We start from the raw sequence: 15,089 nt of genomic DNA on the forward strand, positions 1-15,089 counted from the left end.
GGGAGCACAATCCTGCTGCTGGTGTAGCTGAAACTTGCAGTTGGTTTAAAAACAGTGTTGGAGAGTGTAGGAGACCCTCTTCCCTGGGAGCTCATGCTGTCAGAAGTGGGATTCTCATTTATGGAGCAGTGTGGCTTACTGACCTAAGAGTTCCCCATACAGAAAGTGGGAACGATAGAACAAGTTAACCTGTATTGTGGACTGCAGTCTTCCCTCATTTGAGGGAAAAGGATGTTACAGCCCATGTAGCATTTTCTTAACATTAGCACATAAAAAAAGCTTAATATTTCTGGCCTAATTTTGCAATGTGACTATTCAGTAATCTCTTGGGTAATGTTTGCATATGAAACTGAACCATGACAGGGTTTATTATTGTACATATGTTAATTCAGAAAAGGAGATGCCTTCATTCAGCTTTAGGGGCTGTTTGTATGATCACTTTTTCTTGCAGTTAGTGACCACTGTTAGACACTGGCTTTTGTTTCAGGCTGCTTCTTTACTAAGTTTGTATCCAGAAGTGCTAATGGATAGTGGGAATGAGATTTTCTGTTATGGTGGGCCTTAACGGTACCTCCATTATCAAATCTCATCTAAAACCTTATATCACCTTGAATGATATTCCTTAAATGTTCATTAATATATAACAACATTGGCTTGTGTAAAAATAAAGATGCTAGAGAAATCCTGTTTCTGAGCATAAGGAATGTCTTTCAAACCAGGCATCCTTTAAAAAAAAAAAAAGTTCAAGTGAAAGCTTGTTATACAAGTCATCTTTTCAGTTTGGGGGAAAAAAATTCTCTTAGCTGTTCATATTGTGGCTTTCAGTAACCGCTTCTATTTTTTTAATCATTTAAAGTGTCACTTTAAGTTGCTTGTAACTTTATTAATACAGGTTCCTTCTAAGGTATAAACTTCCCATGCTCACTTCTAGGCTTCATTGACTTTAAATTGACAATATATTTTCTTTTTTTTCTTTTTTAAATACTACAGGTTATGCACTAGAAATCGTGGGGGTTTAACTGTTAAGGTACCTGTTGAGAATATGAGAGGAAGATCAGGCTGTATTGTCCAATACATTACATAAATGTTAGCACACTATTAACACTTCAGAGTGTGCGTTTACTTGACAAGATGCAAACAATTCCCAAAATAAAAGCAGCATTATTGCATTTTGTACCCTTGAGTGATATTTTAATTTTTAATCCTAAGAAAGACGAGAATCTGTGGTCTTTTGTAATAGAGATCTAAAGCATGTCTGTGTATTTCAGAATTTCCCAATTACTTAAGTGTTAAGTATTTTGAGTATCTTGGTTGAAACTATTTCATTCAAAAGTTAGCTTTCAGATTAGCTTTTAGATCTGAAAAACAGATTTACAGAAATCAGGGCCCAGAATTTAAAGGTATTTGGGAATTTAGAATTGTGCCCAGTAGCCCTTTTAAAGGAAGAAAAAGTATATTTTTCCACGGCTCCAAGCAAAATCGATGTGTTCAAAGCTACTTAAAGCAATGGCATGTGATTTCTGGTTAACTTTTTCACCAATCCGAGCTCTTCCATTTTAATGGGTAATGAGTATCCTGAGTTGTTTTAAATATTTATAATTATAGCGTTGGAAGTTATGTCGATCCTATACTTCTGACAATCACCTAGATTCCAGTGCTGAGGAGGGAGGGAATTTTTTCTTGAAAATGTTAATATCTGCTTCTATATAGTGTATATTTGAATAATTCTTTGCAGCAGCTTGTTTTGATCTGTTGGAAACAAAATACTGAATTAGATTACTGGTGTAAGAAAAATAACAATTTCTGTTTCCAAGCAGAAGGACAGATTCTTGATGGTATTTAAATTAATATATGATAGCTTATTTAGCAGAGCCTTTTTTATATTACTTGTTGACATTGCACTATTAAAAACAACATTACATTTAAATATATTTTGTTGTTTGGACTTCATATTCTAATTGCCTTTAAATCTTTCTTTTCTGTACAGTTAACAAATATTTAAGCTCTGAAAATCCACTGTTCTTTGAACTACGTGCCAGATACCTTATTGCCTGTGAACGCATCCCTGAGGCAATGGCTCTTATCAAATCTTGCATAAATCATCCAGATATCAGTAAAGATCTGTATTTCCATCAAGCTCTTTTCACCTGTCTTTATATGTCACCATTAGAAGATCAGCTATTCCAGGAGGTATTGTTTGTCAGTATACATTTTTTTAATGAAGTGGTACGTTATACTTACTGTATACAAGTTGTCAAGAGGAGCATATGGAACTGTTTTTGTAGAACCAAATGTCATAAAGTCAGGCAACTACACCGGTGTTGCTTAACTTAATGCTGGCTTAAGCTTTGAAAAGTTAAATGTTAAGTGCTTACAAATCTTGTTGACCTAAATGCAATTTTTGGTCAAGTTTACGTATAGATATATTCCCTAGATAACTTGAGTCATTAATATTTTGTAATTTCAGTGTATTGACTATTATACTATTGACTATTATTCCGGCAAAAGCACTTTAGCCTAATTGATGTCAGTCCAGTGTTTTGTACAAGATATAGTTTTGTTAGCCTTAAAGTTTTTTTTAATGATGCCCCAGTATGTGAAATGACAGTCTAGCTGAATGTGGCCCTACTTTTACCACCAGAAGCACAGTGCTTTCTTAACCTTGTTCTAAGAACAAACTGCCATCATGCAAAAAAGTGCTTTTGCATAGCCTTTTAATTTCTCAGGCCATTATTTTGATTGTCATTACTCTAAGAAATAACAGCTCTACATATCTCCAAAATATCTATTTACGGACGTACACAAAAGCTGTTCCAAAGAAATCCTATGTTAATAGCAATTCCTGAAGTTTTTGGTAGCTTCTTTAATATAGCAAGGTCTGATAGGTTTTTATTTCATGTTAGCAAATTGATCTAAATTGATTTTATTTTAATTGTATAGCACTTGTTGAGGACTGATTGCAAGAGTGGAATTGAGATCATCTGCAACACTGAAAAAGAAGGGAAGACTACCTTAGCCTTACAGCTATGTGAATCGTTCCTAGTCCCACAGCTTCAAAATGGGGACATGTATTGTATATGGTAAATACTTTATTTCTGGTGAAGCAGCTTAGCAGATATTAAATGCTTACTGCCAAAATGAAACTCATCTAACTTTGAGATGTAGCTGAAGTTTAAAATACCAGATAAAAACATTCTAACATGACTTTTAAACATTCCAAGTACATCTGTTATGCTTGTTGCCTTTTTACGCACAATCATGTACAGTGGTAGCCTACATAATACATAGCACTTACTGTTTCAAAGTAACAGAAGGGTAAGCCTTTAATCACTTTAGGCTGTAAATACCTATAAATATGGCATTTATTATTAGCAACGTGTAACAATATGCAGTCTGTAGAATCTCTGGCAATGCAGACATTTTGCTGTTCTGCTGGTTACATGACACTGCTTATAACAACCAAACTGTTGTATGTCACCAGTATGTCTAAAAAGAGAATATATGGTTCTGAAAATGTGCTATGAATAATGCAAACTTCTACTTCGTATCAGAACCATAACATAAATGGTGGTCCTCTAGAAAGCAAGTAAGAATGTCTTCATACACACTGAATCAGCTTGATAGTTGGACATTTTTATGGCTAAGAAGCATTTTCTGAAGAGTTGTCAAGACAAATTTCATCATTCTGAGGACTGAAAAATGGCTAAGGAAGATAATCCTTCTGTGTTTAATCTGTATAATTTCTGTACCTAAAGTAACATCTGCATTCCTTGATAAAGTATGCTTGATTTGTTTATTGATTATGTAGTTGAAGCAAAAAGGCTTAGTCAGCAAGGATTTGGGGTTTTTTTTAATCATAGAGATCAAATTATTTATTTGTATAACTAATTTTAATATGAAGTTTACAATTCCTATAGGATTTCCTTGTTCCCAGATTTCAGGGAATTGAAGTGTGAGCTCTCTCTCTCTCTCTTTTTTTTTTTTTTTTTTTTTTTTGTAGGAATTCATGAAGGTCAGGCATGATAATGCTTGGTTAGATAATAAAATTTTTCTTTAACTATTGGATGAGTAATTGAGTTGAATCAAAACCTTTGGAATTATGATTATGACATACCTTCATAATACAATGTACTGGTGATACCTAGTGGCATTTTTTCATTCAGTCTGTCCAGAGGAAGATGGGCATGACTGTCCCCATAGGACAGGTGAAGAAGTTCAGTCAAAAAGGTATATAGTTCGTGTGAGCCCAGTGACCAACCTTGGAATGGAATCTGGCTTCGTTGATTCCTGCCCAAATGCTGCATCCCCTGACTTCTTAGTTATCAGGAAGTTTGCAGATGCAACCTACACATATTAGTTACATGGTTAGTGCTTTCTGTTTTGGGGATTCAGTCTTCTAAGAAGTGCATTTTAAATATTGGAATTAAACCTACTGATACCTTTTGCTGTAGTAACACGTCAACCCTGCTCTTATCCAGTTGATCATTGTTTTGCATCATCTGTTTTGAAAATTGCTATTCAAAACAAGATGTCTGTCCTTATATTCTAGCAAAGTGGACGTCAAAATGAAATTCTAGAAGAGACTAAAGTACTGTTTGATATCTGCTTATCAAGGAAACCATTTTGGCATTTCTTAGTATTTTAATCTTATGTTCAGAAGGCTCTTTGAAAGAGTTCAGAGCAGTTATGTCTGTGCAACTAGAACAGCTGTTTCATTCCTTACAGATGCTGAGCCTTAACAATTGCGTACCCAACAAGAGAAATCTGCATAATGCGTAGTAGATAATGTATTCTGGAACAAAGCTTGTGATGGCATGACTATACTGTAATTCAAATTTCTGAAGACTAGGAGCCAGGTTAAATTAACCCACATAGTGTATTTTTCCCTAGAGAAGATTTTAATGTCTTCAGCACGGCATAAATCATCTTGCCTTGTCTGGAATTGAGGACCTTGCAGATCTAGGAGCAAACAGTACTAGCAAAGATAAGATATCAGAAGAGATTAGAAAGCTATAGAGAGCAGATATTTGTTATTGCTTCATGTGAAGCAGCCTATATGAAACCTTCACGCTGAAACCATTAGCTCTCATTATCTCAGAGGAAGATGGACTTTAAGCAGCTCTGTCACAAAACTCTTATTGTTTTCACTGGTGTTAAGAATAAATTCTACATTTAGATGATCTGAATTATTTTTTCTGAAGTGAAAGGCCACTTACAAAATAATCACAAATCAAGCTGTGCTTGGTCTTACTAGAAATACTTGTGTACAAGGTATTGGTAAGAGATCAATCCGTAATGATGTGACTAATGACTTTCTAGTATCAAAAAGTGACGTGTCTTCAGGAAGACGGCCAAAATTTTGATGGAACAGGCATAGCAGAATGGCTTGCCTTCTCTGCCAGGCAATTTTTAAATGCTGTTTTGGCTGTTTTCAGGTGGTTCCTATGCAGTAAATTCAGTAAGTCAATGAATTTTTCCCATATGTTCAATCAGTCTTTAGCCTTTAGGTAGTTTTTTGAGAATTGGATAACATTTTGGTAAAATGTGCTATCTAGAAAGATAGTCTTTCTACTTATCAACAGTAACAGAGGTTTTAGATCTAGCTAAGGGAAGGCAGGCTTAACCATTGTTTTATGTTGCTGATGAAGGCATGGATTACATTTGGTGTTTTGTAGGGGGCTACCAGTCTGGAATAGACAGTTCCCTCGTAAAGAGGTACCGAGTTCTGTGATCCCACAGTAACAATTTAAATTGCCCCAACACATGTCCATAATAGTTTAAGCACAGGCCTCAGTGTGAACTAAGTTATACTATTGAGAAGTAAATGTCATTGATTACTATACTACTGTGCCATAACAATCGAGCAAATAGAAAACTACCCCTGCCTACATTATCTCAAGTTTATAATCTGTGTTGTGGTCAGTGACAGGGAAATATCTCAAGTGCTGCTGACTTCAGCATTAAAGTTTGTATGGAGAGCATTTAAGTGGTTGAAATAGAGTCCAGTCAGCTCTTCAAGAATGCTTCAGTCCTTAATGATTATCGAAGTCAGAAACGTGCTTGAGAACAAGAAGCCTCCATGTCTACATGGAGGAGTAAGAGTAAAATCCTGCTTCACATCAGGGTCTAGTCAAATGGTTGTTAAACTGATTCAGGAGCTTGCTCTTCACCAATGGAGCTGTTCCTTCGACTTGGTTTTCTCCATTCCTTTTTCAGCTCTTTCCTTGTGCTAGCTGTCGCACTTGTCTGAACACATGGCAAGCCACTTTAACCACTAATCTCTCAGAAGAATAATTCAAGTTTTCTCAAATTCTCAGGCATTAGTATTGAAATGGCTTGCTCTGAAATGGTGTGAGACCAAAGCAGATAATAAGTTGTATTATTTATTTAAGTGCTGCAACATTTAACAGAAGCAATGTTCAGTTCGTTCTTTTGTACTTCAGGTTGAGACTTTTACTCAATTTTTATGAGTGGTTTGGTGAATGAAGGTACTAGTTTCAGACTTGTACATGAAGTTTGCAAAGGCTTTCAAGCCTGGTAAAGGCAGAGGTGAACAGCTTGTATCTTTAGAAAACCTGTATGACTAACTTTTTGTGGGCAGAGCTGCTTATAGAACTCCCTTTTCACAGTTTCCCCCACATAAGCTTGATGTTTCTTTCAACCTAAGTTTTCTTGGGTTCTGAATGAAAGAAAACAATCAAGCTGTCTTGTCTAGCTCTGAAAATATCAAGCAGAATTGTAGAGCTGTCCTAAATATAAAAGCAAAGTTGGTCTTTTGTCATAGGCAATTCTTTCACTTCCCTTCATACGGGCGCTGACCTCACTAGACAAGCTTAATCACACAAAGTTTGTCTGATCTGTATCAAGCACAGGCTAGAGGCTCTGGAAGATCAATCAAATATTTTGTCGGTAACTGGGTTTGTTTTCTGAGGGAGGAGGCTAGTGGCATAAAAAAAGTGTCTTCCTTCAGAAAATGGAAGTTGATTGGTCCTCTCTTCATTGTAATGTTATGGTGGGATTTCTGCCTAGTCCTAACTATATCTGCTCCTGTGTAAAAGCTTTGTGCTGGCAAGTTTTCTCACAACTAAAAGTTACGTCCAGTTGCCTTTCTGAGTCTCTGAATTAAAGTGCGTAGAAATTACAGGCTGTAAATGTCAATTAGCTGTATTTTATAGACTAAACACGTTACCTGTGTGTGTAAGAGCTCTGCTGCAGTGTCTAGCAATCTATTCTTATGTTTCCTTATATCAGTCAGAAATGTTATTTGACTAAAAAACATAGAGATGTATGGATAGCTGTAGAGCATGATACTTTCATGTAACTGCTATTGGCTACAAAGACCTGTGATGACAGCAGTAAAAAAAAAGAAAATTGTGTTGTAGTATGCATAACTGGAGAACATCGGTACTTCCTGTCAATGGACCATAAGAGGAACTAGCTTTCTACAACACTCCCATTTTCCACATTCAAACACTTCTTTTCCTGAAGGACTCTTCATCCTTGCACTGAAAGTAAATTAATCCCAAGAGTGCACACACACAGAGCTTGCTGTTGAGCCTGATATTTATTGCCTGTGGTGTTAAGGGCTAGATGCTGTAGCGTCTGATTTTATTATGCAGTTCTCTGATACTAAGCTGAATACATTAATATGTTGTTGAATATTTCATTGGCTCAGTGATAGGAGATACCCTGAATGCTTTAACAAAGTAATTAAGTTGCATTTTCCATTGTGCACATTGTGTACAGTTGTGATGTTGATTAGATCAGTATTACGCCCTCAAATATTATTTTAGTTACAGAATATGCAAATAGTTGTTCTTAGTAATACATCATGTTAAGTGAGAAGAGTTCTAAAACTCAATCTAATTGAAATATTTTGTTCTGTACTTTTAGGGACCTGATCTTCATTTGGAGTAAACTGCAGCTTAAATCTAACCCATCAAAACAAGTATTTGTTGACCAGTGCTACCAGCTTTTAAGAATTGCTACAAATGTCAGAGTAATTTTCCCTTTCATGAAAGTCATTAAGGATGAAGTAAGTTTTGTTTGTTTGTTTTACCCCACCCCCCATTCTTCTTGTAACTAGTTAAAGTAAAGGGAACTGATGTTTATATTGTGTAATGGCCACTTTTTGTGGAAAGTTAGGAGGGGTAGGGAATGACACAGTATTAAGAATTGTGTCAAGCTCCAGAATGTGCTTTCATATTATGATTGCCCTTGATCTGTTGTGTGTTTTTAAGATTTTTTTTTTCTCAATTCTGAGTTTTTCTTTCTGTCTGCAGTTTGAGGAATGCCATGCTCTATAAATAAATGGGGAAATTAATTAAAAATACATGGAGTAAATGTGAAAAATGCATTAGTTGGGTTTTTTCAGCCTGGCTCCTTAAGGAAATAGGGTTTGCGTAATGCCGTTGTATCCGCCTTTCACCGTTGTTAAGTTCTGAATCCTTTCACCAGTTCTAATAAAATCTGAAGAAGTGTTTAAAGTAACATGAAGGAAAAGCTAGACTAAGATAGGAGAAAATATAATTTTGCTTCAGAAAAGTGCACTGTGCTTCATGCTTCAAATGTTAGTCTTATACTGTCCCATACAACCATCTGCAAAAGGTGTAATGTGCAATGCTTTGCACACAGGAGTGTGAGTTGTTTCAAAACAAATGTTTATCATTAACCTGACTGAACAGAGCTCCTTCATATCCTAGGCCCTAAATAAATAATAAATTATTTTGTCATGGGTGCTGCTGTACAGTTCTAAACGCAATTATTTGCTGTTGTTCAAGATTCTAATCTCAGTATGTATTCTGAAATACTTGTGGTAATGTGAATAACTTGTATTTGCATTGAATTATCGTATTTTTTTAATAACCCACTACATATGGAGCACTGTATGTGTTTGTTAACACACATTTAAATATAGGTAGGTATTAATTACTTCTAAACTTCCTGAATTTCTTTTTACTTTCATCTGTTGCCTGTTGGGCAGTATGTTTCTGGTCATCCCTCCGAATTACATGTTCATGGTAGGGGCCCCAGCCTAAAGTGTGGAATAGGAATTCAGCTTATTGGAAGGATAGTTTGTCAATTCTGAAAAGTCAAGCCTTTTGGAATACTTGGCCATGGGTTGTTATGGTTTCCGTAGCGGTCATTGTTCAAAATTGAGGGCAATATTTTATAGCTTATATTTTGTATGCGATGCAAGTTAAATGAGTTACAGACAAAATGCAGAGTAACTGTCCAATTATAGCGTGAAACAGCCTAGGTAATGAAGATGCACACAGAGGATACTGTTGGATCAGATACAATTTGCTGCAGTCTTGTTTTATATCCCCAAATAATTGTCTTTAACTATAGAACAGCACGTGGCAAAAGTATCTTTGCTCACTGTAACTGTATAGCTTTCAGCGCAAACCAGATGTTATTTTTGAGCATTTTTGTACCTGTATTTTATAGTCTTGTTTGACCATTATTTTAAAATGTACGTGCCCTTAGGTAAGGTTTACAAGTAGGACGTTTTCTGAACTCCTAACTATTTTGCAAGTATATGAATATAAATACATGGGATGTTGATGTCTGAGTGTTGTTTATACTAGTTCTCTTTTTTCCTGTGGGTCTGATTTTATTTTAGTTTAAAGTTGTAGACTTCTTTGTAAGCCCGTAAGGAAAATACCATTATGCATACTCTATAATTATGTACACTGCAATTTCCTTTCTGCAGGTTGGTGAAGATGGTCTTCAGATATGTGTTGAGATATGTGGATGTGCCCTACAGTTGGACCTCCGTGAAGATCCCAACATGAAAAGTCTTATTTATAAAGCAATTGCTCATTTTCTGCCAAATGACTTAGAGATCCTCAGAATTTGTGCTCTTTCAATCTTTTTTCTTGAGCGCACCTTGGAATCTTACTACACTGTTGAACATTTATATAAATGTGCAGACGAAGAATACAATGAGTGCACTAGTTCTGTTCAAAACCGTGTACGTTTTGAATTGCTTCCAATTTTGAAAAAAGGTTTGTTTTTTGATCCCGAGTTTTGGAATTTTTTGATGATCAAGCAGAATTGTTTAGCATTATTGGGGGATAAAGCCTTTGTTGGCTTAAGCGAAAGTACACTGGAAAACTCTACTGCAAGTACCGAGAAGATAACAGAGTATAGGGCTCTGAGTGAGGAACGTGTCTGTTTAACAGATGTAAGCAATGGGGAGCTTGACCCTGAAGACCTCTCTGAAGCCCAGTCCAAAGGTAACACCAAAAAGAACCATGAAGATCTTGAGGCATCTAAAGTGGTAGATCAAACTGTACCAAGGCACCGCTGTGTGATATGCAACAAGGAATTTCTTGGTGGTCACATTGTGAAACATGCACAAGCTCACCAAAAAAAGGGCAGTTTTTCCTGTGTACTTTGCACCAGAAAGTTCAGGCAAAAAGGACTTATGCTGAAGCACTTGAAGAATCATGTCAGGAAGATAGAAAGACAACATCTTGCTGCAGTTCTTGAGGCTGGTCAGCAGGCTCCTGCTCTTAATGAACTAGAATGTTCTGATGTTCCTCTGTCTCTTGAAAATGGGAATTCCGATGGTTCCAAAGATAATGAACCAGAGACTCCAATAGCTCCAAGTGCTGACCAAGTGGTCCAAGTGGAGGAGGAGAATACTGAACAGGTATTTGATGCGGTGGAAAACCATCTAAGTGACCAGGATGATGCTACTGAAAACAGTAGTGACAGCTGTTTCAATAATGTTCCTGATGCTTTAAGTACAGAAAGTTTGCCTGAAGATGATGAGAGCTCTGCTAAAGAGTCACCTATTCTGCATAAAGTGAATGGAGCTTTTTGCCCTCAGAAAGACATTGATGCTATGGATGAGGAAGGAAGCTTTAAGTGCCCAGCTAATGGTTGCGCTAGAGTGTTTAAAAAGATAAGATTCCTCAATAAACACGCAAGAAAAGCTCATCCAACTGATTTGAAGGTGCAGCAACATATAATGAAATGGAATAAAGGAAAATGCCGCTTCTGCCAGAGAAAATTTGCTGATTCCCAGCATTTTATAGATCACTTGAAGAGGCACGTGTATCCAAATGTTTACTTTTGTTTACACTTTAATTGTAATCAGAGATTTAAGCTGTCAACTGAGCTGGCAGAACATACAAAAAGTCATAGTGTTTTTAAAGCTCAGTGCAATTTTGCAGAATGCTGTGAGCTATTTGAGGAGCTCCCTTTGCTGTATGAACATGAGGCTCAGCATTATTTAAATAAAACACCAGAATGTTCAGAAGATGCAAGTGAAAAAGATTCTTCAGATGATCCTTCAGAACTTTGTAGTTACCAAGATGATGATGAACCTCTTAATGAGAAAGACACTGTAGATTTACCAGTTCCAACTTGGAAGTCAAGGAAGGATTCTACAGAACCAAAGACATACATTCAAAGTGTTGAGAAGAAAGCAAATAATGTAATTCACAATGGAAATGAAAGTTTATCTGAGGGTAGTGCTACAGTTTTGATAGACCAAAAGACACCTGTGTTACAGCCAAATTCTGAAAACTGTAATGTTGTTAGCGACCAACTAGTCAATGGGCACAGTGAACCAGATCAGACATCATCAAAGTCATCAGAAATACCTTTGGACAGAGTGGCAGATGAAACAAGGACAGAAAATGGGTCAGTGTTACCTGTTTTACAGAATTGTAATGAAGTACCACAAAATAATGCTGCTGCCTCACAAATACCTTCTAAACCAAATCAGCCAACGGAGAATACTTCATATGGTGTCATCTTAACAAAACCATATGTTAGACCATTGCCTCCAAGTTACCTTGATGAACGATACATTAGCATGCCAAAACGTAGAAAAATTTTGACTGATAAAGTAGATGCTCATTCTGAACAAGATAAATTTTGTAGCAAATCAACAGAAAGATTTAGATGTGGCAACTGCTTGACCATCTACTGTAATTCAGAAGCACTTGAGGCTCACCTTGCACAAAAGAAGTGTCAGACGCTCTTTGGATTCGATTCAGATGATGAAAGTAAGTCTTACGGTCCTTCCGGGTTGGTTTGTTTGGAGGTAAATACCAACCAGAAAATGGTCTTTGAAAACAGGTAACCTGATGGAATAGATAACACGGACATGACTTCTAAGCAACTGTAGTATGTAAGAACTGAGACAATTAAATCACAATAACGTGCTAAGTTGGAAGTTCAAACTGGACATGCGGTTTAGAGTAAGAAAGAGGTGGTGAGAACTGGTGGGCAATTCTAATGGAGAAGACTTCTCATAAAACAGAAGAGGTAGTTCAGTCCGTCTTTCCTTGCATGTTTGAAACTAAATGCGTTGAAAAACGTAAGCAGTGTCCTAGATTAAAGAATGATTTACATTGGTTAGTCTTTATTTTGATCCCAATGCATTTTCTTTTACAGGTGCCTGATTCAATGTTGTGGGAAAATGTATCAAACGAGGAGTGGTGTAAGAAGACACTACATGAAGAAGCATCAGTTCGTTTCCCAGTTGGCCTTAATCATAAAGCAGTCTCAAATTACTAAAGAAAAACATGACCGTGATAAAGATAAAGCACATTTTTTAGACAAAACTCACGGAGGAATAATAGGAGCTCTGCAGGTCTTGAGTCCAGAAAGGTTGCTACAAAACCCCCAAAGTACCAGTTATCCAAAAAGCCACGTTCATTCCAAATGTGTGATTGAAGCTTAGTGGCACAGTCTTTCTAGCATGAAGGTTTAAGGAAAATAAGGCGTACAGTTGAGCAAGCAGAGAAAGCAGAGGTGTTAATTGCCTTATAGAAATAAAACCAGCCAATTCTGAAAGCTGCTTTAGTTGGAAAATGTGTGATTAAAGGAAATCCATCCAAACAGCTGGGAAGGATTCATTCAAGGTGTTACATTATTATAATATGGATAAGAAACGTGTAGAGGAACTATGCATTCTTTTTTCAAAGTTTCAGTATGTGATTCCATTACCTGCTAAACAGCATGGAACTCATTTAATAAACTTATACTCAGAATCCAAAAAGAGGAATGTAGAAAGAAATCGAAGATGGATGGAATGCTCGAATAGCCAGAAACTTGGAAGTACAGAGCATGCAAGGAAGAGCGAGTTGGTGTGGTATTAAGTGTGGAAGTTATGCGCAGTGGAAACCAGATGCATGCAAGGGAAGCCCTTTTCAAGGCTATGGTAAATGTGCATGTTAAGGATGTCCTGTAAAACATCTGTTGTAGGTGCAGGAAGACTCATACGAGCAGTACATGCACAGATTGCGGGGATATTAACAGAAGCAGATTGAAACAAATACAGAATGTGAAGGGGGTTAAGCTTGCATTACAGGGCAGAGTTAAACTAATTTTATGCAAATACAGAGGTCCTTCAGCTGCTGGTATGTCTGAAAAGAACTTGAGATGGATTCTGTTTAAAAAAAAAAAAAGTTAAAAAAATAGGCAGACAAAAGCAGAGTGTATGTCAAATTGGAAAAAAATATCAGGAAAAGCCGGTTTCACATGTGATACTGCTTAATGGTGGTAGGTCACAACTCAGTACTGTAACTACTTATTTACTGTCTAGAGGAAGGGAGAAAATATGTATCTACTCAACTTTAAGACACATTATTACAACCCTATCTAGTAGCATCTCTTGAAAAGATAGCCTTTTCCAGAAATTAGTGAAGGAGTTAGACTTAAATGTTAAGCACTTTATCCAAAATTCACTGTTCATAGGAACAATCAGAATGTGAAGACAGGAAATTTGAGTCACTCAGCTCTGTACATAACATTGGAATACAGGACATTTGGAAACCAAAAAGATGCTGTTGTAGTTTTTGATCTTCCCACCCCTGACAGAGGTGTGGCAAACATGCATACTGTCCAACTACTGTGCTAATTTATCCTCCGATTTATCTAACACTGCCATGCCACCTAAAAATGTTTTATTTGGGATCCTGTTCTATGCGGGTAGCTGAAAATTTTAATGTGATTGTAGGCATAGAGGATATAGTGGTGAAAACTACAGATGGAGCCATCACAGACCTGTAGGACAGCAAAGACCAACCGTTCCTGCTCAGCTAGTTTGCTTACTGACTAGTTTATCACAGTGCGTGTATGGCATAATAAGATGATCAACTTGCTTAAACCAACAGATCTGTAAAAACTAATGAAGAAAAAATCAAGAGGTACATATAAAAAAATCTGTTTGTTGTAGCAATGGCTCACACTTGCAAACCTAAGAGTTTCATTGTAAAATAGGCTGCTGAGTAGTTCTGGAACTTAATAGTTCAGTAATGCCTCTGCTAATAATCCTCTGTGAAGTTAAACAGATATCTGCATTAATTCTGCTTCCTTTTCTCTTTCTGGGAGGTAAAAAGAATGCAAATTCAAAATCATACTCTTTTGAATTCTGGAAAATCTTTGCCTTAACTTTGAGTTGGATTAACATAACACAAAAGGTTATAAAATTATGATCACAGGTATGTGTGCATTCCATTAATATCGATGACTGGCCCACTTTCAGAGATCTGTGTGACATTTGAGGCACCAAAGAATTTTTTGCAGTTGCAAAAAAACTGACTTCAATGCATCGTTCATTATATATACATATGTACGCACACTATATATATATTTACGTATATAAAAACATTAAACGTTTTTAGACATAAAATTAATGGGGACCTTATCAGCCAAATCCACTTTCACATTTTTTGTTTTCAAGTTACCAACTAATTTTTAAGGGCCCGGTTATAATTTGTTCCCAGGTTCCCCTTTCTTTGCTTAACATTGTTAATCTAGTTAAATTTGTTTAAATATATTTGGAAGGAAAAAAAATAATTTTGAAGTATGACAGTTCTAAAAATCTGAAAACTCAGCCAACAGATATGACAAAAATGTTTGTGTAAAGTCTTCTAAATGTACCTTTAATCTTTGGTGCTTTTTTGCCTTTTCCTGGAGCTTCATGTGTTTGAAGATGCTTTAAAAACATGATTGAGACTTGTATTTTCTTTGGTTTAAGTGTGTAGATAAATGCATCTATGTACATGCATAAACTGTGACCATAATTTTTTGTACCTGCATTAAACTCAGTTTTGCTCAAA

General features: G+C 36.3%; 1 protein-coding gene across 4 annotated transcripts in view; it reads left to right on the forward strand.

Annotated features, from left to right (window-relative positions):
* Positions 1-15,089, forward strand: part of ZNF654 (zinc finger protein 654) — a 36,020-nt gene extending 20,931 nt beyond the window's left edge. For 3 of the 4 annotated variants that reach the window (XM_064468482.1, XM_064468492.1, XM_064468501.1), the window contains 5 exons: positions 1,988-2,190; positions 2,941-3,080; positions 7,894-8,035; positions 9,716-12,026; positions 12,418-15,089. In XM_064468482.1, the coding sequence (XP_064324552.1) occupies positions 1,988-2,190; positions 2,941-3,080; positions 7,894-8,035; positions 9,716-12,026; positions 12,418-12,425 (2,804 nt within the window). In that variant the 3' untranslated portion in view covers positions 12,426-15,089. The remainder of the gene's footprint in view (positions 1-1,987; positions 2,191-2,940; positions 3,081-7,893; positions 8,036-9,715; positions 12,027-12,417) is intronic. The other variant, XM_064468505.1, reaches the window with a different exon arrangement.

This window comes from Phalacrocorax carbo, chromosome 1 (genome assembly GCF_963921805.1).
Source record: "Phalacrocorax carbo chromosome 1, bPhaCar2.1, whole genome shotgun sequence".
Classification (NCBI taxonomy): Eukaryota; Metazoa; Chordata; class Aves; order Suliformes; family Phalacrocoracidae; genus Phalacrocorax; species Phalacrocorax carbo.